Genomic DNA, 24043 nt, shown 5'->3' on the forward strand with positions numbered 1-24043 from the left:
GGGAACCGTAGAGGGGAACTTACTCTCTCTTCTGCATGACAGCATTTATATGATTTAAAGACACTTCAGTTGCCATTGCCCTTTCTCCACACCTGTCAGTTTTCTCTTTTACGGGGGAAAGATTGAACTTTTCTCCTAGTTCTTCAGCAGTTTCTCATATGTTGTGGCTTCTCAATCTGGCACCAGCTCTGAACCTTCCTTTAGAACTTCCTCATCTTGAGAGCAGTAGCATGAAAATGGGTGACTGTAACCAAGCCAGGCCCTCTGCTGGCCCTGATCAGATGGAATATTGAGGGTGATCACCTCCTTTGTTCTCACTGTTGTACATGCCCAAAATGATTCAAGGCGATATGTGATGACTTCTCTGAGAAAGTTGTGAGCAAAGTTGAAGGAGTTTAAGGGAGAAAAGGGACACTTTTGGTTTGGGGGTACTGCATGGCGGAGGTGACATATGTTCTAGGTATTGAAAGATAGGGAAAGTTTCAACAGGAAGAGATGGATATTGAAGGGTGAGCTGTACTCAGGTTCATTTTGGTTAAAAGAAGGTCGCAGGCACTGAGAGTTGTCAGGCGTTCTTCTATGGAAGATCAGCTGAAATCCTGCTAAGGGCAAGAGGTGAGGGTGAGAGGCTTCTGGAGGTCCTTTCCAGCCTTGTGGTTTGATGGCCAAACTCCACTGTGCTCCAGACAGGGTCAAAGCTAGACAAGGGTCAAGCCTCTTACCCTCAACGTAAATCTGCCATATTCCCTACTCCATCTCTCCTCAGGTGTTTCACCACAAGCTGATAGGAAGTGTACTGATTGGCTCTTTCAAAGTAGACCTGGGGACTGTGTACAACCAACCTGGTAAGAAAGCATCACCTCCCCATCTCTCTCTTACTTGTCTTTGGTTTACAGCACCTGGAGGTCATCCCATTCATTCACTCACCTGTGTAACCATTCATTCAATAACACTGAGCACCAGTTATACAAAGTTGAATGAGACATGACTCTTGCCCTCAAATGTTTTACAGTCTAATGATACAATTATTTTATATGTCTACATCTGGGGAGTTTTTTTTTTCACACAAATTCTGTGCAATTGAGATATGGACAGGAGAATATGGAATATAGGAGCTAAGAATGCAGACTCTGGAGTCAGATTGCCTGGGTTCAAATCCCACTCTATTTCCTAGCTGTGCAACCTTGGGCAAATGACTTAACTTCTCTGGGCCTCAGTGTCCTCATCTGTAGAAATGAGGATAACTTCCTTCCTTCCTAGGTTTGTTGGAGGATTAAGTTAATATACACAAAATGCTTAGTAAAGAGTCTCACACATAATAATGACTACAGCATTTTGTATCCTTATACAAAAGATTTGCTGTAATTATTATTATCCCTGATTTGTAGGAAGGAGAAACTCAGAGAAGCAATGTAATTTGTTCAAGGTCAAGAGGAAATAAGTAACAGAGCCAGCACAGATCTTTTTATGAAAGGCCCCCTATCTTCAACAGGGATTCCAACTCCCGTGACTGCGGCGGCCAGACGGGGAGCATAGCTGTGTGCAGCAGCCTGAGCGTGAGGCATAAAGGAACAGTGGAGTCTGGGAAAGGAGACAGGAGGGCTTGTGCTCTATATACAAGGGCAGTGGCTGCTCAGCGCCTTTGGTATTTACTGTCATGTAGAAATGTGATGTCAGTGGCCGGGTGCAGTGGCTCACACCTATAATCCCAGCACTTTGGGAGGTTGAGGCGGGTGGATCACTTGAGGTCAGGAGTTTGAGACCAGCCTGGCCAATATGGTGAAATCCCATCTCTACTAAAGATACAAAAATTAGCTGGGCATGGTTGTGCACACCTGTAGTCCCAGCTACGTGGCAGGCTGAGGCAGGAGAATGGCTTGAACAAGGGAGGCAGAGGTTGCAGTGAGCCAAGATCATGCCATGCTCTCCAGCCTGGGCATTGCAGCGAGACTCTGTCTCAAAATAAATAAATAAATAAATAAAAGAAATAAACGTGAAGCCAGTATTGCCAGAACTTATCATTTTTAAAGAAAAGCCAGAAGTCTAGATTATGTAAGCCATCTTGGAAGTTTTGACTTACAGTGAGGCCAAACAAAAAGACCTAGGAGCCACATTTACATCCTGTGGGTAAATAATATGTATGTGACTTCTACACTTCATTAATGCCCCCCATCCCATCAAAGATGGAACCTTGTCTCAGTGATTTCCACTAGGTGAATGGCTTCCCAAGAATCTATGGTAAATTGGGGGAAAAGATGGAGAACTAGTGGGAAGCAAAGGGAGAGGAGGGAAAGGAAGAAGGAAGCAGCATGAGGTTTGGAAATAACTGAGATGATTTACCACCCAGAGCAACAGAAGGAGGAGAGCCTGGGGGCCCTTGGCACATGGGAGAGAAAGGGGTGGGGCTGCTGGGCCCATCGGTGAAGGATGTGAGCTGTCAGGGTGCTTTCACAGGTCATCAGTTCTGCGACAAGTGGGCCTTGCTCACAGACCCTGGTGACATCAGGACTGGCACCAAGGGATACCTGAAATGTGACATCAGCGTGATGGGGAAAGGCGACGTCTTGAAGACCAGCCCTAAAACTTCTGACACCGAGGAGCAAATAGAAAAGTAAGACAGGTCCATCCAGGGCTGTGCATAGAAATGACATGTCCAGTTTTAATCTCTTTCCCCTCCTTCACCCCTTTTCTTATGGGTACATGAGAACCATGCTTGTCCTCAGCATGGCCACCTGGGATTCTGCTCTACCAGGCACCAAGATGTGTCTTATTAAGGTATGACTCTCCTTCAGGAGGTCAGGTTCTAGGACAGGAACTGTCTGTCTGCCTATCATAACCCCTAATAGATAAGCTATTCCTAAGCTTATCCAATTTTTCTGAATGTAACTGAATGTTCTTTAAAGGAATTATAATTTCAATCACTGGTTTGTGATGTGGGAAGACTTCAATGCACCTCTTTTAAGGTTCAGAGTGGGAGACAGTATTTATCCTATCATCCTAGGACCTGAATGAGTTTGCGTTTGCTCTATTCATTCCGTTCTCTGTCATTTACACTAGAAAGAAAATTTCAGCAATGAATCTTAACTCTTTTCAGATTTTTCTTATATTGAGATCTATCTTTCTGCCTCCAAATTGCGGCTGTCTTTTCTCTCTGTTTCTTCAATTGAGAGAGCTTTTCATTTGTTTTTGTCTCCCTCTAAGGAACCTTTTGATCCCCAATGGGTTTCCATCAGAGAGACCCTGGGCCAGATTCTATGTGAGACTCTACAAAGCAGAAGGGTTGCCCAAAATGAATTCAAGCATCATGGCGAACGTCACCAAGGCATTTGTGGGTGACAGTAAGGACCTGGTGGATCCCTTTGTGGAGGTCTCCTTTGCTGGGCAGATGGTGAGGAACCATTGTCACTAACGCTGCCTGGCCTGGGCCAGGGCCCTGCTCTCTATCCAAGATATGTTTAATCAAATCAAATTAAATAAAAATTAGGAAGTGCCTTGAAAGCAAAAACTTGTCACTAAAAGGCAATGAGGCCAGGCGCAGTGGCTCACACCTGTAATCCCAGCACTTTGGGAGGCTGAGGCAGGTGAATCACTTGAGGCCAGGAGCCCAAGAGCAGCCTGGCCAACATGGTGAAACCCTATCTCAACTGAAAACACACAAAAAATTATCTGGGCGTGGTGGTGCATGCCTGTAATCCCAGCTACTGGGTGGCTAAGGCATAAGAATTGCTTGAACTTGAGAGGCGGAGGTTGCAGTAGGCAGATATTGTACCACTGCACTCCAGCCTGGGCGACAGAGCAAGGCGCTGTTTAAAAAAAAAAAAAAAAGGAAACAGGATGTGGCAGGGAAATAGGGGGGTGTCACCCACTCACTCTTCACTGGAGAAAATGGAAAAGAGCTATGGGTGGATTGTGGTTTAGGAACCAGGCAGACAGGCATCCTTCCTCACCCCCGGCTGCTTCTCTGAGCTATTCAGTCCCCAGGTCCTGTAGAATTTCCACCCACCTCCTGACCTGTTTCACAATCTCCCCAGGTAGTCCTTGTCCTATGTAAGCCTGGACATCGCTTTACCCTGCTCAGAAGCCATTGGAAGTATCAGGGTCTGGGTACGTGGTCAGAGATTAACTATGGTTGGCTGGATTTTGAAGCTTCAACTGACACACATGTTGTCTCTGCCATTAAAATACAGACCTACCCTGATTGTCTCCCCTTGGCGGGAGTGAATGCTGAAATATTTTTGACTTGGGCTGAACTTGGAGATCATATAAGACATTACATCCATTTTATGACAAGAAACTGAGGTCCAGACTGGAAAAGTGATTCACACAAGGTCATACTTCTACAAAATATGAGCTCACAGTCTAACTACATCCACTGCATTCCTGGAGATGCACAGAACTCCCATTTGTAATATGGGTGCTAGTTTCACCCCAACCCCAGTATGCTGATCCGAACTCCCTGAGGGCTGTCACTTGCCTTTGTCCCAGGTACCTGGCATGGTGTCCGGCACAGAGCAGGTCATCAGTCATGTTCACTGAGTGTAACTGATTTTCGTGGGTGTCAGAAGCAGGTTCATTATCTTTGAAAACTTACTTTGTATTTCCAACTGGCTTGAAGAGTTTTCTGTAGTCGGTCACTCCCTTCCATGACTCATGTCCTCCTGGCTGTGTTTTTAGGGGCGAACCACAGTGCAAAAGAACTGTGCTGATCCTGTGTGGCATGAACAGGTGATCTTCAAGGAAATGTTCCCTCCCTTGTGTCGGAGGGTGAAAATCCAGGTGTGGGATGAAGGCAGCATGAATGACGTAGCACTGGCAACCCATTTCATTGACCTGAAGAAAATCTCCAATGAACAGGATGGAGACAAAGGTAAAGTCCCACCCATCTGACTTGAAAATGTCTCAAAATACTTACTTTAGAGCCCTCATCTTTAAAAGGGGTGGGCTAGAGCAGTGGTCCCCAGCCTTTTTGGCACCACGGACCAGTTTTATGGAAGACTATTTTTCCATGGTTGGGTAGGGGGATGGTTTTAGGATGAAACCGTTCCACTTTAGATCATCAGGCATTAGGAGCCTCCTCATAAGGAGCATGCAACCTAGGTCCCTCGTATGTGCAGTTCACAGTATGCTTTGTACTCCTATGAGAATCTATTGCCACCGCTAATCTGACAGGTGGAGCTCAGGTGGTAATACTCACTTGCCTGCTGGTCATCTCTTGTGGTCCAGTTCCTAACAGGATGGATATTGGCCCATGGCTCTGGGGGGTTAGGGGCCCCTGGGTTAGACCACCTTCCATGTATTAGGCACTTTCCATGCTACTGTAGGGTCTGTGGTTTGAGTTGGTTCAGGGCAATGGATGACACTGGGCTCTGGGAGCCAGGAGGTTTGCTCCTGGTCCCAGGTCTTCCACAAACACTGCTATGTGTCCTTGAGAAAGTCAGTCTTCCCATGATTGAAAAATGAGACGTTTAGAGTAAATCAGAGATTAGTAAACTAAGGTCTATGGGCCAAATATGGCCTACTACATATATTAGTATGGCCCACAAAATAAATGGTACCAACAAAAATTGTGTCTTCAACCCAATGACGGGAACATGAGAGTGCAGGAATAGCAGCGAGGTACATTGACACGGTGAGCCAGGGCGGGAGCTGAGAGCCCCAGCTAATCCACTGAGCCAGCCAGGCAGAGGTCAGGTAGAAGAATTTCCATTCAGTATATGGCTCTTTATTTGCAAAACCCAAATTAGCAGATAATTCTCTAAAAAGCCCAACAAACCCTCCCTTCTTTAAATTCCCCGGCAATCTTTCTCTGTGTTACGAATTTATACTAATTGACATTTTTTTTGCATACATACATGCACATGCATGTATATCTACATACATACAATCACACATACATATATGCACAAATATATACACTTATAAATATATCACCTATCATCTGTATATGAAGTTAATGTAATTATTTAAATTTTTTCCTTGATTAGACTAAAGGCGTGTCAAGAGCAGAGAACAAGATTTACACATTTTTGTGTCCCTAACAGATACCATAGAGAGGCCTCAGTAAATAAATACCTTTGTCTAAATCTTTACATTATGGAAAGATTGCTGTATGCAGAAAGCATACTCGGCCCATGTATGCAATTTCTTAGCTAGATGTAAACATGTTTTATATACAACCTTTTAGGAACATCTTGATGGCATTCAGGAAGATACACATCAGTGGTTGAAAATATAGACATCAGGACCATAAAATCTTTCTATCCTTTTTAATACAACATTCTTATATTTAAGTCGACTCAAGGGAGGGCTAGAATCTAGTTTATGGGAGTAGGGGATCGGAAATGTGTAGGCATAAAACTATTAATAATAGTAACATACATGGAAACATCTAATTGTCAACACTGGCGGATTGTTAAGCAGATCATGATGTATTTGCTTTTTCATAGTACTAGCCTATATTCTTAGCACTTCCTGAGGGCCTGTGTGAAACACTCAATTGATAGTTTCTTTTAATTTTGATAGATGAGACAGGTACTATTAGCATCTCCCTTTTAGAGGTGAGGAAACTGCAACACGGGAAAGTTTAAAAACTGCCCAAGGTCACACAGCTTGAACGTGACAGAGCTGAACTCAGGCTTCAGAGCCACCAGGCTGAACTACCTGTCATCGAGATGTTGCCATAGAGATGTTCCCATAGACACTGCATTTTCTCAGACACTATGTATTAAGAAGGGAAAATAGCAGCAGTAAGTTCAAATCATCAGGTCTTTTTAATTCTACATTCAGAACGTATCTCGAAACATTTACCTATCTCAGTCTCCACTACCTTCACCCTAGTTCAAGACACTGATCTTCAGTTTTGATGATGAAGTGGTCCTCGAACCAGTTAGCCCACATGCATTCTTCTAACCCTTCATGTAACAGTCAGAGTCATCTTAAGACATCTGATTATGTCTCATCTTTGCTTAAATTCCTTTAAAACATTTCTGTAGTTTTTAGGATAAAGGACAAAATTTGTATCAAGGCCCCAAGACCCACCTACCTCTCCAAACTCTCCCACAGAGTTCATCTCTGGCTCCAAACTCTTTCTAGCTGGCACATGCTGCTCCCTCTAGCCAGAATAGACACTCACTCTCTTCTCTGCCTGCCTAACTCCCCTCTATGTTACATCAGCCTGTTACTTTTTCTTGAAACACAAAGTGTGTTTCCTCCATAGTGTTTGCACTGCAAATATTTATTTGTTTAATGTTTACACCTGCTTTGTTCTCCAGCAGGCTCTGTTTAGTATCTAGCATGGTACCTGGCACTAAACATAGAGCCTACTGGAGAACATGGGGGAATCAGTAAACATTTGATGAACAAGTGAACAGAACAGAATGCAGATTGGCATTTATGGTATTAGTACAACTGTGAACAAGTGTAAACATGAATGCAAAAAGGACTAGAAGGAAATATGGCAAGATGGCAATCATAGTTGTCTTTTGCTGATGGGATATCCTGTCAATGTTTTCTTTTGTCTTGGATATTCTACATTTTGAAATGAATGTATGCAACTTTTATAAAGCAAAAGCATAATGAGATAACTAAAACCTGGGGTCTCTCTAGGCTTTCTGCCCACCTTTGGGCCTGCCTGGATTAACCTGTATGGCTCGCCCAGGAACCACAGTCTGATGGATGACTACCAGGAAATGAACGAAGGCTTTGGGGAAGGCGTGTCATTCAGGGGCAGAATCTTGGTAGAAATTGCTGTGGAAATCCTCTCAGGAGGGGCACAGGAATCTAAATTTTCCAAGGCCCTGAAGGAGCTCAAGTTGCCTTCCAAGGACAAAGACTCCAAATCTTCCAAAGGTAAAGACAAGGCTGACAAAACTGATGACGGAAAATCCCAACAGGCTTCAAACAAAACTAACTCAACCGAGGTGGAGGTGGAACCGTTTGATGTCCCCCCAGAGGTAGGTCTGGGCACTGCTTTATGGCAATTTACCTGTGAGGTGAACCAGAGCAGCGACTGCCCCTGCCACAGGTTCCTGAAGGTGTTGTCAGAATATGTCTTATTCCCCCTGAAAAATTTGTGTTGGCCCAGCGCTGTGTTCTGAGGCTGGTCCGCTGCCCCCTCTTGCACACTTCACAGCCATCTGCCTGTGATAAATTCCTTTGAATCCCCCACTCCCCCAAATACAATTCCCATGGAAACCCAAGTAAAGAGAAATAAAAGTGCTCCGGAGGAGTTGGTGGGAGTGGGTGGTACGGGATTGATTAAACTCTATCTGTGGCCTAATTTTGTTCAGTTGTGTTAGCTTGGAGTAAGCTCCGGATGGGAGATAATTTTGGATGAGGAATGAAGAGGAGGAAGAGTAGGTGACAAGCTGGGATATAAGAAATTGAGAAACCTATTCCCCTACCCCAAACCTGCGGGGGAAATCACAACTTTAGGGAATGCTTATTACTCACCATGAAGCATGTTAGCACTTTCCCAGCCCGGTACTGTCTTATGGGAAAGAGATCTGAGACTCTAAGAGGAATACAAATAGTGAATATTCTCTTTACTGTTTAGTTTATCAATGGTAACTTGCAGTTAAGCAAATGAGAGAGCTTCATGTTTTGTCAGTAATGGTGGTAGGTAGATTCCAGCTCCCAGCTTGGCTAATTCTGCCTCTGGAAGTGTGCTTCTCGGTCGGCTAGGCAATAATTTTGAGTAGGGAAGGGAGGTGATGCCTGAAATCCCAGAGCTGTTCATTTCTAGGAGAGACTGGAGAGTCCAAAGGAGTATAGCAGCAGGTCACCTTAGCCTTGGAAGAGGCATTTGTTTTTGTTGATGGGATCTAATAAATTTTTTTTTTACTATACTTTAAGTTCTAGGGTACATGTGTGCAACGTGCAGGTTTGTTGCATATGTATACATGAGCCATGTTGGTGTGCTGCACCCATTAACTCGTCATTTACATTAGGTATATCTCCTAATGCTACCCCTCCCTGCTTCCCCAACCCCACAACAGGCCCCAGTGTGTGATGTTCCCCTTCCTGTGTCCAAGTGTTCTCATTGTTCAATTCCCACCTATGCGTGAGAACATGCGGTGTTTGGTTTTTTGTCCTTGCGATAGTTTGCTGAGAATGATGGTTTCCAGCTTCATCTATGTCCCTACAAAGGACATGAACTCATTCTTTTTTATGGCTGCATAGTATTCCATGGTGTATATGTGCCACATTTTCTTAATCCAGTCTATCATTGTTGGACACTTGGGTTGGTTCCAAGTCTTGGCTATTGTGCACACGTATGTTTATTGTGGCACTAATACATTTTAAGAAACCATGTAGGTGAGCGGTTGGAGCACAGAGCTAGAAATCTTGGGGTGGGTTGTAGTTATGGCTCCGATACTAACACCTCTCTGTGTTTTAGTTTACCCATCAATAAAATGAGATAGTTAATAGTTACCCTGCCATAGGCATCTTCGGGGGTTAAATGAGGAAATGCATGTAAAATGGTTCGCAGAGTTCTTAGCACATACATAGGAAGCAGGCAATGCATTTGTTGTTGTTGTCGTCAGTGTCGCTATGGTTTTCTCCCACCCCCAGGGAGCAGCTATTCAGAGCTTTCCAATCTGTTTGTGACTTTGGAAATTTAGTGGACCTCCCCAGTTCTCTCCTCTGAGCTCACATACTGTATTGGAAAATATTGTCTGAAAACGTGTGTGCCAGTTTGTTATGGTTAGAACTTACATTATCTATATGGGATTGTGTTTAGGGGTGTTTCTTGAGAATACATGCCAACTTTGGAGACTTAACTTTGAACTTCACCAGAAGTTGTGGGCGGCTTAGTAGCTACCTAAGCTGATATCTCCATCTATCCCTGTAGTCGTTTTTCCTGCTGTGGGTTGAAGCTGTCTATTCTTTTCTAGACAAGGATTGCCAAGTAGAAAGAGGCTGGAAAAATATTTTCTTAATCCAAGTAGAAATATCTTTAAGATATTTTGCTGAAGACTTGAAGTAGATTCTATCAGAAAGCAAGGGAAGTTGTGAACTTATTTGGGGTAGAAAGTACATTTCTCTGCAGGCTGTGGGGGTGTATCTTGGCTATTGTGCAATAGGTAATAGGAGAGAGGTAAAATTCAGACACTGTTTAAACCCTTATTTCCCCTCCCTCCTCTCTTCATCTTGACTTCTTGTTTGTGGCCAGTATCTTGTTGGGTTTATTAGTTATCTACGGCTGCATGACAACATATCTCAAAACTTGGCAGCTTAAGACAACAAACATTTATTTTCTCTGTAGATGAGGAATTTGGCAATAGCGTAGCTCAGTGGTTCTGCCTCCAGATCTCATGAAGTTTCCATCAAGGTGTTGGCAGGGGCTGTCGTGATCTGAAGGTTTGACTGTGGCTGGAAAACCCACTTTGAAGATGACTCCCTCACATGGCAGGAGACTGTGATTCTTTGTTGGCTCTTGGCAGGAGGCCTCATCCTCATTCTGTGGCTCCTCCTACAGACTGAGGATCCTGTGACATGGCAGCTGGCCTTCCCCAGAGCAGGTGATCCAAGAGGGAGCAAGGCTGAAACTGTCTTTCATGACCTGGCCACAGAAGCCACACATTGACATATATGCTATGTTCTGTTTGTTAGAAATAAATCATTTAGTCCAGCCCATTCTCAAAGGGAGGAGAATTAGGCTTCACTTTTTGAGGGGATGATTAGCAAAGCATTTGTGGATATATTTTAAAGCCACCACACTGGGCTTCAACCTTCCTCACACCTGAACAGCTCATGGCTCACCCTCATCAACATGATGATGCCCTTTCTTGCGGCATCCTCTTTTTCAACTGGTTCTCAAGCTCCAATCTCCCCAGCTGCAGCTGTACCTTCATTGCCCATCTGGACAGCTGAGAGATCCCATGATGCTGACTTTGTCAACTCACCCTCTTTACCCCTCAAAGCTTATCTCCCCTGTGCCAAATTTTCACAGATCACAGCCAATCTAAAAACTGGTTCATTTTTAAAATTCTGTGAACACACTGACTAGCTTCTTACTTAAATGTCATCCTTGATATTGGTAAGAATAAAAATAGAGCCTAACTCCATGGAGTTTATGATATAGAAGGAGAGGTATGAAATATAAATGTAACAGGAAGTAGAAAGTGGTAAGTGCTTTAAGGAGGTACAGAAAAAGTGCTGTTATTTCCTGGAGTGAGTGAAGTATGATTATTAAAATGTCAAGCCCCCAAGTAAGATAGCTGGATGTAAATTGTGGCAGTATGGTGCAGTGGTTACTGCTTGGCCTCTAAAGAAACATTGCCTGCATTTGAATCTGAGTAAGTGACTTAACCTCCTTATGCTTGTTTCCAAGAATAACCTCTTGCTTCTCAGCCTCTTATTAAGGATTTGATAAATGAATATATGCAAAAATGCTCAGAACAGAGCCTCATACATAGTGCTCAATAAATTTTAGATATGCTTAATAATTTGGGGCAGAGATTTAATCTCTCACTAGACTGCAGTGTCATCGTCTGTGAGTGAGTAAAGTAGAAATGCCTCTTTCCTGGTGTAGTTGTGGAATTACAGGATATAATGTGGGCAAACTTCTTAATACCGTATCTCACACATAGTAAGAGGTCAGTAAACATTGCCTATCATCATTTTACCAGCTTGTGGAGCTGAGATGTGCTTCCAGAATGGAAAGACATTTGAGTTAAACCTTGTAGGATGGGTGGAATTAAGACATCAATTCTGCCCTGCTGAAATACTTATTTTCACTGCCATTTATGGTGATAAGTGTAGGCTTTTTACTAGGTGCTTGACATGAATGATATCATTTCTGCTCCCTCTCCTCCCTGAAAGCCCAATAATGGTGGTTATTTCACAGGTGAGGAACATGACACCCAGAGAATAGACATGATTTGCTTAAAGTCATTCAGCCTGGGAGTGGAAGGGTTGAGATTTGAAGAAGGATTTTTTTGTCTGGCTCTGGATCCTGAAATTCTTCTCTCGGCTACATGGCCTACATTCCCTCCAGGTCTCTTAGTAGTTCCTTGTTTTGTTGTTTTTATTTTTAGCGACAGGGTCTTGCTATGTTACCCAGGCTGGCCTCAAACTCCTGGGCTCAAATGATCTTCCTGCCACAGCCTTCTGAGTAGCTGACATTACAGGCGTGTGCCACCACACCCAGCTTCTCTCCATGGTTTTTAACTTCCTCCTAGAGAGTAAACTCAGCCTCAGGAAGGTGAGATAGGAGGCTAGTTAATAGTCAGTGGATAGAGTGGTAGGAGGAGGGTATGCTGGATGACTAAGATCCAGCACTGAGCCTCACCCTGTTCGACATTTTCTGGTCACAACGAACATTTCCTAGGAAGACTGGCACCACAGTAGCTTCTGTATGAAAGAAGGGGGTATCATTCACCTAATGGTATGGAAACCCTTTGGCTCTTTGAGGCACCTGTCTCGGGCTCTCGACCCAATGGAGCTCTTGATCCCTGGGGCCACAATTGCTTTATTTCCTTAGATTGTCCTTATGGCCGTTTCTGCAGAGTTCAACAAATCCAGTTGCAAAACCAGGAAGCAAAGAATGTATGGATCCAGTTGACTTAGCCTCTTAGCTCAGAAATGAAATGCTGTGTCAGTGGATCCAGCAACATCCACTCCCTGAAGCATCAGCCTTTTTCCTTGTCAATAAGAGTCATTTGCAAATAATTGTGTATTCCCTTGTGATGACTACTGTCTTATGACTTGTTATAGTCTAGTCTTCCAGACTGTGGGCTTCTTGAGAAGGCAGCCTTGTTGGAAACCAGGCCTTGAGTCTTGGCTGACTTTACTTTGCTGTGTGTGACCTTGGGAAGCTGCTTAGTATCTCTGAGCATTAGTTTATTTGGGTAAAAGGTAGAGGTTGGAGTAGATGAACTCTAAGGTCCTTTTCAATATGAAGGCACCTGTGATTCTGGGACCTGTGTACCCTTCACAGCAGCAACCACAGTGCATGTAACCCACCGTGGATACACATGATTGGCCAGTGCTTATACATGTGACTAATCTGCTGTTTCTTTTTTTCTGGGCTTGCTTATTTGGGGAAGTAAGGTTTGATTCTGGTCAGCGTTAATGCATTGGGTTAATACATGTTCGAATTCAAAGAGCACTGGGTCTGTGGTGAGTATACTTGGGAAAATTACTTGACAACCTCAAGCTTTAGTTCCCTCAGTTTTCTTATCTGTTAAATGGGAATGATCCAAATTTTGGCCTCTTAAGGTTGCAAGGAGGAACAAATAGCATACTGTATCTGACTACCCTGTGTAAGCCATAAAGCTATGCTCAAATCTGAGGATTTTATACTGTAATTCTGTTTCTTGTCTTTGATTTTCTGTTTTCTGAAACCCCAATCTCCAGAAGGTAATTCCAAACCCGTATTTCACCAGCGGCATCCTAGAAAGACGTGCACACCCAGTTTATTTGTTAAAATAAAAGGAGTTTTGTTTTAAGGTAGAAGCTCAGAAGGTTGAGACGGCATCATTCTAGATGAATGACTCAATTTGGATCTGCAGTTTGCAGATCCTGATTCATACATTTGATTTGGGGGGAAATGCTGTGCCCTTTCAGGCTGAAACAGAGACCCAAATGTTTATAAATTACGCTGGATGAGGCCAGCATCGCAAACTCAGCTTCCTAATGAGAAAAAGCCAGTTCTGCCTAATAATTTTGTTTTCTTTCTGTAGATTATACCAGAAAAAAATGAGGAATTTTTACTCTTTGGAGCATTTTTTGAAGCTACCATGATTGACCGGAAGATTGGAGATAGACCCATCAGCTTTGAAGTTTCTATTGGTAAGTACAGAAAAGCACAGTGCCAGGCACATAGCATGGATTTAGCACCTATTTCTTGAATAAATGAGTTAGTGCCTTACATGAAGATAATAGCACTCTGGTGGAGGTTTGCATCTCAGAATGAGATGAACAATTCCTTGTCTACCCTATTGTCAATATATAGGGGATAGATTTATTTTCTTTTAAATTTAATTTTGAAGTTTTTTGGTACATCGTAGGGGTATATATTTATGGGATACATGACATTTTGATATAGCTATACAATATGTAATAATCCCACTAGCGTATATAGGGTATCTATCACCTCAAGCATTTATCCTTTCTTTGGTTGCTAACAATCCAATTACACTCTTTTAGTTATTTAAAAATGTACAATAAGTTGTTGTTGACTGTACTCACCCTGTTGTACTATCAAATGCTAGATCTTATTCATTCTATTGAACGATTTTTTTTTTTTTTTTTTTTTTTTTTGACCTGAGTTCTGCTCTGTCAGCCCAGGCTGGAGTGCAATGGAGCGCACTGCTCACTGCAAGCTCCTACCGGGTTCACTTATTCTCCTGCCTCAGCTTCCCCAGTAGCTAGGACTACAGGCACCCGCCACCATGCCTGGCTAATTTTTTGTATTTTTAGTAGAGACGAGGTTTCACTGTGTTAGCCAGGATGGTCTCGATCTCCTGACCTCGTGATCCGCCCACCTCGGCCTCCCAGCGTGCTGGGATTACAGGCATGAGCCACCACACCCGGCCTGAACGATATTTTTGTACCCATTAACCATCTGCACTTCTCCTCTGCCTCCCACTACCCTTCCCAGCCTTTGGTAACCATCATTCCACTCTCTATCTCAGTGAGTTTAATTGTTTGAATTTTTAGCTTCTCCAAATGAGTGAGAACATGTGAAGTTTGTCTTTCAGTGCCTGGCTTGTTTCACTTAACATGATGACCTCCAGTTCCATCCATGTTGCTGCAAATGACAGGATCTCATTCTTTTTCATGGCTGAATAGTACTCCATTGTGTATATGTATCACGTTTTCTTTATCCATTCATCTGTTGATGGACATTTAGGTTGCTTCCAAATCTGAGCTATTGTAAACAGACATAGGAGTGCAGACATCTCTTTGATATACTGACTTCCTTTCTTTTGGATATACATCCAACGGTGGGATTGCTGGCTCATATGGTAGTTCTATTTTTAGTTTTCTGAGGAACCTCCAAACTGTTCTCCGTAGTGGTTGTACTAATTAGCATTCCCATCAACAGTGTATGAAGGTTCTCTTTTCTCCACATCCTCACCAGCATTGTTATTAACCTGTTATTTGGAGACAAGCCATTTTAACTGGTGAAATGATATATAATTGAAGTTTGATTTACATTTCTCTGATGGTTAATGATGCTGAGCACCTTTTCATATGCTTGTTTGCCGAAATGCCTTTTACCTATTTTAAAATCAGATTATTGTTTTTTTTTCCCTATAAAGTTGTTAGAGCTCCTTATATCTTCTGGTTATTAATCACTTGTCAGATAGATAGGATGCAGATATTTTCTTCTGTTCTGTGGGTTTTCTCTTCACTTTATGAATTGTTTTCTTTGCTGTACATCAGCTTTTTAACTCGATGTGATCCCATTTGTCCATTTTTGTTTTGGTTGCATATGCTTGTGGTATATTACTCAAGAAATCTTTGCCCAGACCAATGCCCTGGAGAGTTTTCTCAGTGTTTTCTTGTAGTAACTTCATAGTTTGAGGCCTTAGATTTCAGTCTTTAATCCATTTTGATTTGGTTTTTGTATATGGTGGGACGTAGGGGTCTAGTTTCATTCTTCTTTATATGGATATCCAGTTTACCCAGCACCATTTATTGAAGAGACTGTCCTTTTCCCGACATATGTTCTTGAGACTTGTAGAAAATGAGTTCACTGGCTAGGCGTGGTGGCTCACGCCTGTAATCCCAGCACTTTGGGAGGTTGAGGCGAGTGGATCATGAGGTCAGGAGTTCGAGACCATGGTGAAACCCCGTCTCTACTAAAAATACAAAAATTAGCCCGGCATGGTGGTATGTGTCTGTAATCCCAGCTACTCGGGAGGCTGAGGCAGGAGAATCGCTTGAACTCGGGAGGCGGAGGTTGCAGTGAACCAAGAGTACCACTGCATTCTAGCCTGGGTGACAGAAAGCGACTCTGTCTCAAAAAAAAAAAAAAAAAATGCTCACTATAGATGAATAGTTTTTCTGGGTTCTCTATTCTGTTCCATTGGCCCACGTGTCTGTTGTTATGCCAGTACCATACTGTTGTGGTTACTACAGCTCTGTAGCATAATTTGAAATCAGGTAGTATGATTCCTTCAGTTTTGTTCTTTTTGCTTCGAATATCTTTGGCTATTCTGTGTCTTTTGTGGTTCTATGTAAATTTTAGGATTTTTTCTATTTCTATGAAGAATGGCATTAGTTTTGATAGAGATTGAATTGAATCTGTAGATTGCTTTGGGTAGTGTGGGTGTTTTAACAATACTGATTCTTCCAATCCATGAACATGGAATGTGTCTCTATTTTTTTTGTGTCCTCTTCAATTTATTTCACCAGTGTTTTATAGTTTTCATTGTGGAGATCTTTCACTTCTTTGATTTTATTTTATTTTATTTACAACTATTGTAAATAGGATTACTTTCTTGATTTCCTTTTCACATTGTTCACTGTTGGCATATAGAAATGCTACTGATTTTTAAATGTTGATTTTGCATCCTGCAACTTTACTGAATTTGCTGATCAGTTCTAACAGTTTTTTGGTGGAGTATTTAGGTTTTTCCAAATATAAGATCATATCATCGGCAAACAAGGATTATTTGACTACTTCATTTCCTATTTGGATGCCCTTTATTTCCTTCTCTTGTCTGATTTCTCTCTCTAGGACTCCCAGTATCATGTTGAGTAACAGAGATGAAAGTGGGCATCTTTTTCTTGTTCCAGCTATTGGAGGAAAGGCTTTCAGTTTTTTTCCATTCAGTGTGAAACTAGCTGTGGGTCTGTCATATATCACTTTTATTGGATTGAGGTATGTTCCTTCTGTACTCAGTGTTTTGAGAGTTTTTCAATCACGAAGAGATGTTAAATTTTATCAAATGCTTTTTCAACATAAATTGGAATGATCATATGGTTTTTGTCCATTCTGTTGACGTGATGTATCATATTGATTTGTGTACATTGAACTGTCCTTGCATCCTTGGTATAAATCCCACTTGGTCACATTTTTAATGTGTTGTCAAATTTGGTTTGCTAGTATTTTGTTGAGGATTTTTGCATCAATGTTGATCAGGGATATTGTCCTGTAATTTTCTTTTTTGGTGTGTCTTTGTATGGTTTTGGTCTCAGGGTAATACTGGCCTTGGAGAATGAGTTTGGAAGTAGTCTGTCCTCTTCTATTTTCTGTATTGGAATTCTTTTTAAAAAATTTTTTAAAATATCAGTAGCTTTTGTAATACAAGTAGTTTTTGGTAACATGGATGAATTGTATTCATCTATGGTGAAGTCTAGGATTTTACTGCACCCGTCACCTAAGTAGTGTACATTGTACCCAGTGTGTAGCTTTTTATCCTTCATCCTCTTCTACCCTCTTCCTTCTGAGTCTCCAAAGTCCATTATACCATTCTGTATGATTTTCATATCTATAGCTTAGCTCCTGCTTATAAGTGAGAACATAGGGTATTTGGTTTTCCATTCCTGAGTTACTTCACTTAGAATAAAGACCTCCAGCTCCATCCAAGCTGCTGCAAAAGACATTATTTTATTCTTTTTTATGGCTAAGTATATTCCATGGTGTATATATAACATGTTTTCTTTATCTACTCATTAGTCAATCGGCATTAAGGTTAGTTCCATATCTTTGCAATTGTGAATTGTGCTGAAACAAGCATAAACATGCAGGGGTCTTTTTGATATAATGACCTTTTTTCCTTTGGGTAGATAACCAGTATTAGGATTGCTGAATTGAATGGTAGATCTACTTTTAGTTCCTATGTTTTCTTCTAGGATTTTTGTGGTTTCTGGTCTTAGATTTAAGTCCTTGATCCGTCTTGAGTTGATTTTTGTATACGATACAGATCCAGTCTTATTCTTCTATGTGTGGCTATCCAGTTTTCCTAGCACCATTTATTAAATAGGGTGTTCTTTCTCCAAATTACGTTTTTGTATGCTTTGTCAAAATTCAGTTGATTGTAAGTATTGGCTTTATTTCTGGGTTCTCTATTCTGTTCCATTGGTCTATGTATCTGTTTTTATACCAATAACATGCTGTTTTAGTAACTATATTCTTGCAGTATAACTTGAAGTCAGGTAATGTGATGCTTCCAGATTTGTTCTTTTTGTTTGGGATTGCTTTGGCTATTTGTGCTCTTTTTTGGTTTTATATGAATTTTAGGATTGTTTCTAATTCTGCGAAAAATGATTTGGTATTTTGATAGGAACTGCATTGAATTTCTAGATTGCTTTGAGTAGCACGGTCATTTTCAGAATGCTAATTTTTCTAATCCATGAGCATGAGATATGCTTCCATTTGTGTCATCTGTGATTTCTTTCAGCAGTGTTTTGTAGTTCTCCTTGCAGAGATATTTAACCTCCTTGGTTAAGTATATTCCTAGTTGCTTTTTTTTTTTTTTTCTTTTTTTGCAGCTATTGTAAAAGGGATTGAGTTTTTTATTTGATTCTGAACTTGGAAGTTGTTGGTATATAGCAGTGCTACGGATGTGTGTACATTGATTTTGTAACCTGAGACTTTGATGAATTTGGTTATCAAGTCTAGGAGTCTTTAGGGTTTTCTAGGTATATTATATGATTAGCAAACTGCAATAGTTTGACTTCCTCTTTTCCTATTTGAATGCCCTTTATTTCTTTCTCTTGCCTGATTGCTCTGGTTAGGACTTCCGCATAGAAGTTGTGAAAGTGGGCATCCTTGTCTTGTTCCAGTTCTTAGGGGAAGTGCTTTCAACTTTTCCCTGTTCAATATAATGTTGGCTGAGGGTTTTTCATATTGGGCTTATTATTTTGAGGTATGTCCCTTCCATGCCTACTTTTTTGATTGTTTTTTTAATCATAAAATGATGCTGTATTTTATTGAATGCTTTTGCTGCATCTCTTGAGATGATCATATGGTTTTAAATTCTGTTTATGTGATGTATCACTTATATTGATTTTCATACACTAAACCATCCCTGCATCCCTGGAATGTAACACACTTGATCATGGTGTATTTTCTTTTTGATGTGCTGTTGGATTTGGTTTGCTGGTATTTTGTTGAAGATTTTTGCATCTGTGTTTATCAGGGATATTGGTCTGTGGTTTTCTTTTTTCGTTATGTCCTTTCCTGGTTTTGGAATCAGGGTGATACTGACTTCACAGAATGAGTTAGAAAGAATTCCCTCTTTCTCAATCTTTTGGAACAGTTTCAGTAGAATTGGTACTAACTCTTTTATGAATGTCTGGTAGAATTCAGCTGTGAATCCATCTGGCCCTAGGATTTTTTTTGTTGTTGGCTTTTTTTTTTTTTTTTATTGCTGACTCAATCTCACTGCTTGTTGTTGGTCTCTTCAGGGTTTCTATTTCTTCCTTTTTTAATCTAGGAATGTTGTATGTTTCCAGGAATTTATCCATCTCCTCTAGATTTTCTAGTTTGTTTGCATAGAAGTGTTCATAGTAGTCTTGAATGATCTTTTGTATTTTTGTTGTGTCAGTGGTAGTGTCTCCATTTTAATTTCTAATTGAGATTATTTGCATCTTCCATCTTCTTCTTTTCTTGGTTAATATAGATAATGATCTATTGATTTTGTTTATGTTTTTAAAGAACCATTTTTTGTTTCATTGATCTCCTATTTTTTTGGTTTTAATTTCATTTAATTCTGCTTTGATCTTTGTTATTTCTTTTCTTCTGCTAGCTCTTTGAGTTTTGTTTTTTGCTATTTTTCTAGTTCCTTGAGGTGTGACATTGGGTTGTCAATTTGTGATCTATCAGACTTTTTGATGTAGGCACTTAGTGCTAAAAACTTTCCTCTTAGCACTGCTTCTGCTGTATCCCAGAAATTTAGGTAAGTTGTGTCACTATTATCATTTATTTCAAAGAATTTTTAAATTTCCATCTTGATTTCATTGTTAAACCAAAAATCATTCAGGAGCAGACTAATTTCCATGTATTTGTAGTTTTGAAGATTCTTTTTGGAATTGATATCTAGTTTTGTTCTGTGGTCTGAGAAGATACTTGATACGATTTCAATTTTTAAAAAGTTTGAGACTTGTGTCTTATCATATGGTCTATCTTGGAGAATATTCCATGCTGATGAAAAGAATGTATATTCTGCTTGATATATCCCTTGATGATGTCCTTTTTGCAATCAATCTCCCAGGAGTTCTTTGAGCTTCTCATATTTGGGTATCTAAATGTAGATATCTAAGAAGGCCAGTGAAATTTTCCTCAATTATTTTTCAAATAAGTTTTTCAAACTTTTTGCTTTCTCTTCTCCCTCAGGAACACCAATTATTTTTAGGTTTCATCATAATCCATATTTCTTGGAGACTTTGTTTATTTCCTTCAGTTCTTTTTTTGTTTTTTTCTGATTGGGTTAATTCGAAAGCCTTGTCTTTGAGCTCTGAAATTCTTTCTTCTACTTGGTCTAGTCTACTGTTGAAACTTTCCTCTGTATTTTGTAATTCCCTTAATGCATCCTTCATTTCCAGAAGTTGATTGGTTTTTCTTTAAAATATCCATCTCCTTAGAATATTTTTCATTCATATTCTGAATTGTTTTAAAAATTTATTTATGTTGTTTTTCTACCTTTCTTTTATATCTCCTTGAGTAGCTTGATCAATCTTTTGAATTCTTTAGTATTTCGAAGTTTCATCTTGGTTTAGATCCATTGCTGGAGAGCTAGTACGATCTTTTGGGAGTGCTATAGAACCTTCTTTTGTCATATTGCCAGAATTATTTTTCTGGTTTCTTCTCATTTGGGTAGACTATTTCCTCTAATTATTCTTGGATTTAATTTTGATTTGACTGTGTTTCTTTAAATATTTTTTACCCTCTAAGAATAAGACTTTAATAATTATTGTTTCTTGTAGCCTAAGTCAGCTCTGGTGGCTTTAATGGTGAATACTCTGTATGAGTTCCTTGGTTGTAGACAGTTTGTATTACGGTTTCCTCAGAGGCTGGTTGTAGTAGCCATGTGCTCGGTGTGTAAGCAAGTTCACTGTCTCCTATGGGGCTGAAATGGCAGAGGTCTCTTGAAGCCTATCTCATTCCCCTGTGGTGTGCATTTTTAAATTAACTTTTTTCCCCAGTATTTTATGTACTGGTTTGAAGAGTTCAGGTTCAGGCCAGTAGGAGAGGTGTCCATGAATAGTAACCGGTTTTGGCTAAAGCAGGTGGGTAAATGCAATACCCAATGATCGGCAGAGGTCCCAACCTTGACAGAGGTGGCTAGGGGAGCTCTCAGTGTAATGAACTGAGGACTTATTAGGGGGAAAAGTGGAAGCCACCTCAGCTTCCATGCCAGGCAAGCACAAAAACAATCCACCTCCCAGTCACACTCCTAAACTAGTGTTCCAGCTATTCAGATCAGATAGGCACCTATTTTCATCTGCAGGAATGTTGATATTCCAAGTAGTTAGAGATTATGAAACTACTCCTCGTGCAAGCCTGAACCTTGAGGGCGGTTCTCCTGTGAGGATGCAGACACCCAGAAAGTCTGTCAATAGGTACACCCATACAGAGCTTCTGTGAGAGAAGCTGTAGCTATGCCTGCAGTGGTGGACAAGGGGGAAAAGACATCCCCTTCTCCAAGACCCTGAATGAGCACCAGGGCTGCCTGACTGTTTTGGGGTAGAGTTACAGACTTTCCCTGCTGAGCCCAGCGCTGCAGCTCTGCCTCTGTTAAAAGAAACTTCCCACTAGCAGAAAGTTCTGGGACTCAAGGCCTGCTGTGTGGATTCTTTTGCCCTACAGGGTGCTCCCTTAATATGATGCACTGCCCCTTTCCCTTGGAGTAGGAGTCCCTGAGAGCCAAACTACTGTGAATGCTGCTGTTCCTCTGGGTCTAGCCACCCAGTGGGGTTGCCACAATCCAGGCTTGTTTGTGAAAATGCCTGCAAATGATCCAAAGATGTGGTCTGTCCTCAAGTCTCCTAGCAGTGGCTACCAGCACCAGTTCTAATGAGGGTGGCCAGGGGAGTGATGTAGACTCTGTGAGATTCTCTGGTTATAAATAGCCTTAATGTGTTGGCTTTCTCAAATTCCGGTTGTAGTAGTAATGAACTGATCATGTAGGCAGACTTAGGACCTCCTGTTTATCCAGGGTGCCCAGCAATGTTGTTAGTTAAGGCCATGCACAAGTTTTCTCCTTCCTGAAGAATAAAAAGCAAGTTTTATTCTACCTGAAGGTGCTGTAATAGACTGTGTCGGTTGGCCTCCAGCCAGTAGGTGGTGCTTGCAAGAAAGTATCAGCTGCAGTGGTGGCGGTGGGATTTGTGCTTGCATTATGTTGCCCAGAGGAGGTACTCTGGTGTCTCAGGCAATGGGTGGGACCACAGAGCTTCCAAATTTTGTCCTTTGTGTTATGTTACCATGGTGGATGGAGGCTCAAAGACAGGTGTGGTCTGGGTCTGGGTCTGGCAAGTGCACATTCTGGCTCTTCACATGCAGGGCAAGCAGCAGCTCCAATGGGAAGTTAGGGAAACAGTTCTCTGACCACTGGGGCAATGTTTCAAGGAAGAGCACAGCTGCCTTTTCTGTACAGAAAAGTCCAAAGAAGAGTTGGGGGTAGCATGCAGCAGTAAGCCCCACCCAGCTCCCACACATTGGCAAGACAGATCTTTCACCCATGGTATTCCACCAGCAGCAGCTAGCTAAGTTCCAGGCAGTCTGCACTCAGAACTTATAACTGCCCCAGGTCATAAGCCTTCCCTGGCAGAGACGGCAACTACAGCTTGCAGGCCACACACCTCCCAGTTCACCCACAAAACTCAGGCTCCCAGCTCTAGCACTTGTGGCTGCAACACATTTCCCACTTGTCCCCCAGTTCTGGCCGAGGGAGTTTGTCCCCACTTGGGATTATTTTGTACCTCTCAGTTGGGGGCTTCTGTAAACCTGCAACCATCACCTGAGTTAGCTGGCAGGCTTCTAAAAGGTCCCCTGTGAGGTAGGATCAGTAATCGCTTCCCTCCATCTGTACTGGAGATTGGAAATGTATGTGTAACTATTCCTGTGGCTGTGTCTACTTTTACATTTCTTTTTGCTCCCTAAAAAATTCCAGCACTTGGTAGGGTTAAGGTCTTCCTCCATGGCCTGGATTATGAGATTCTCTGGTGGGAGTGTGTATCCCAGAGGCAATTTATCCCCTCCTCACAGTCTGGGGGCTTAAAATATTCTGCCTGGCTCACAGTTTAGGCTGCAGCCCACTGTTTCTTTTGAAGGGTCTGTAGTTTCTTTCAGTTTTCCTGTTAAATTCCTGCATTGTTTCTTGAAAAAGAAAGCTCACAGTATGAATCTCTATACACTATTTTGCCTTTCCAAGTGGGAGAGTCATGGTAACCATGCCTTCAGTCCACCATCTTGAAAAACTTGTTAGTTCTTCTTTAAATGTTTAGTGAATTTCAGCACTGAAGCCATGGAGTCTCGGACATATCTTTGTGGGGAGACTTTTTATTATGATTTGGATCACACTACTTATTACTGGTCAGTTCAGGTTTTGCATTTCTTTATGATTCAATCTTGGCAGGTTGTTGATGTCTAAGAATTTATCCATTTCTTCTAGGGTTTCCAATGTATTGGCACATAGCTGTTCATAGCAATCTCTAATGATCCTTTGAATTTTTGTGGTATGTGTTGTAACGTCTCCTTTTTTATCTCTGATTTTATTTATGTGGGTCTTCTCTTTTTTCAGTCTGGCTACAGGATTGTTAATTTTGTTTATCTTTTCAAAAAGCCAATTTTTCATTTTGTTGATCTTTTGTATTATTTTTATTTTGTTGTTTCGATTTCATTTATTTCTGCTCTGCTCTGTATTTCTTTCCTTCTGCTAACTTTGAGTTTGTTTGCTCTTGCTTTTTCAGTTCTTTAATATGCATCATTAGGTTGTTTATTTGATGGTTTTCTAGTTTTTTGATGTAGGTGCTTATTGCTATAAACATTCCTTTTAGTACTGCTTTTGCTGTGTCTTATAGATTTTGGTATGTTGTATATCCATTACTTGTTTCAAGAATTTTTTAAGTTTCCTTC

At 41.2% G+C, this 24043-nt stretch overlaps 1 protein-coding gene and 1 long non-coding RNA gene across 3 annotated transcripts in view; one reads left to right on the forward strand and one right to left on the reverse strand.

The window, feature by feature from the left end:
- The window catches only part of FER1L6 (fer-1 like family member 6), a 214850-nt gene that overhangs the window by 61604 nt on the left and 129203 nt on the right, over positions 1–24043 (forward strand). For both annotated transcript variants that reach the window (XM_009213548.4, XM_009213549.4), the window contains 6 exons: positions 767–845; positions 2455–2611; positions 3202–3388; positions 4675–4867; positions 7606–7952; positions 13689–13797. In XM_009213548.4, coding sequence (XP_009211812.3) covers positions 767–845; positions 2455–2611; positions 3202–3388; positions 4675–4867; positions 7606–7952; positions 13689–13797 — 1072 coding nt within the window. The remainder of the gene's footprint in view (positions 1–766; positions 846–2454; positions 2612–3201; positions 3389–4674; positions 4868–7605; positions 7953–13688; positions 13798–24043) is intronic.
- LOC103887094 overlaps positions 4719–24043 on the reverse strand; it is a 49246-nt gene continuing 29921 nt past the window's right edge. Inside the window, exon 3 of the long non-coding RNA XR_004185923.1 lies at positions 4719–4830. This is a non-coding gene — a long non-coding RNA (uncharacterized LOC103887094). The remainder of the gene's footprint in view (positions 4831–24043) is intronic.

The sequence above is a fragment of the Papio anubis genome, chromosome 8, assembly GCF_008728515.1.
Source record: "Papio anubis isolate 15944 chromosome 8, Panubis1.0, whole genome shotgun sequence".
Classification (NCBI taxonomy): Eukaryota; Metazoa; Chordata; class Mammalia; order Primates; family Cercopithecidae; genus Papio; species Papio anubis.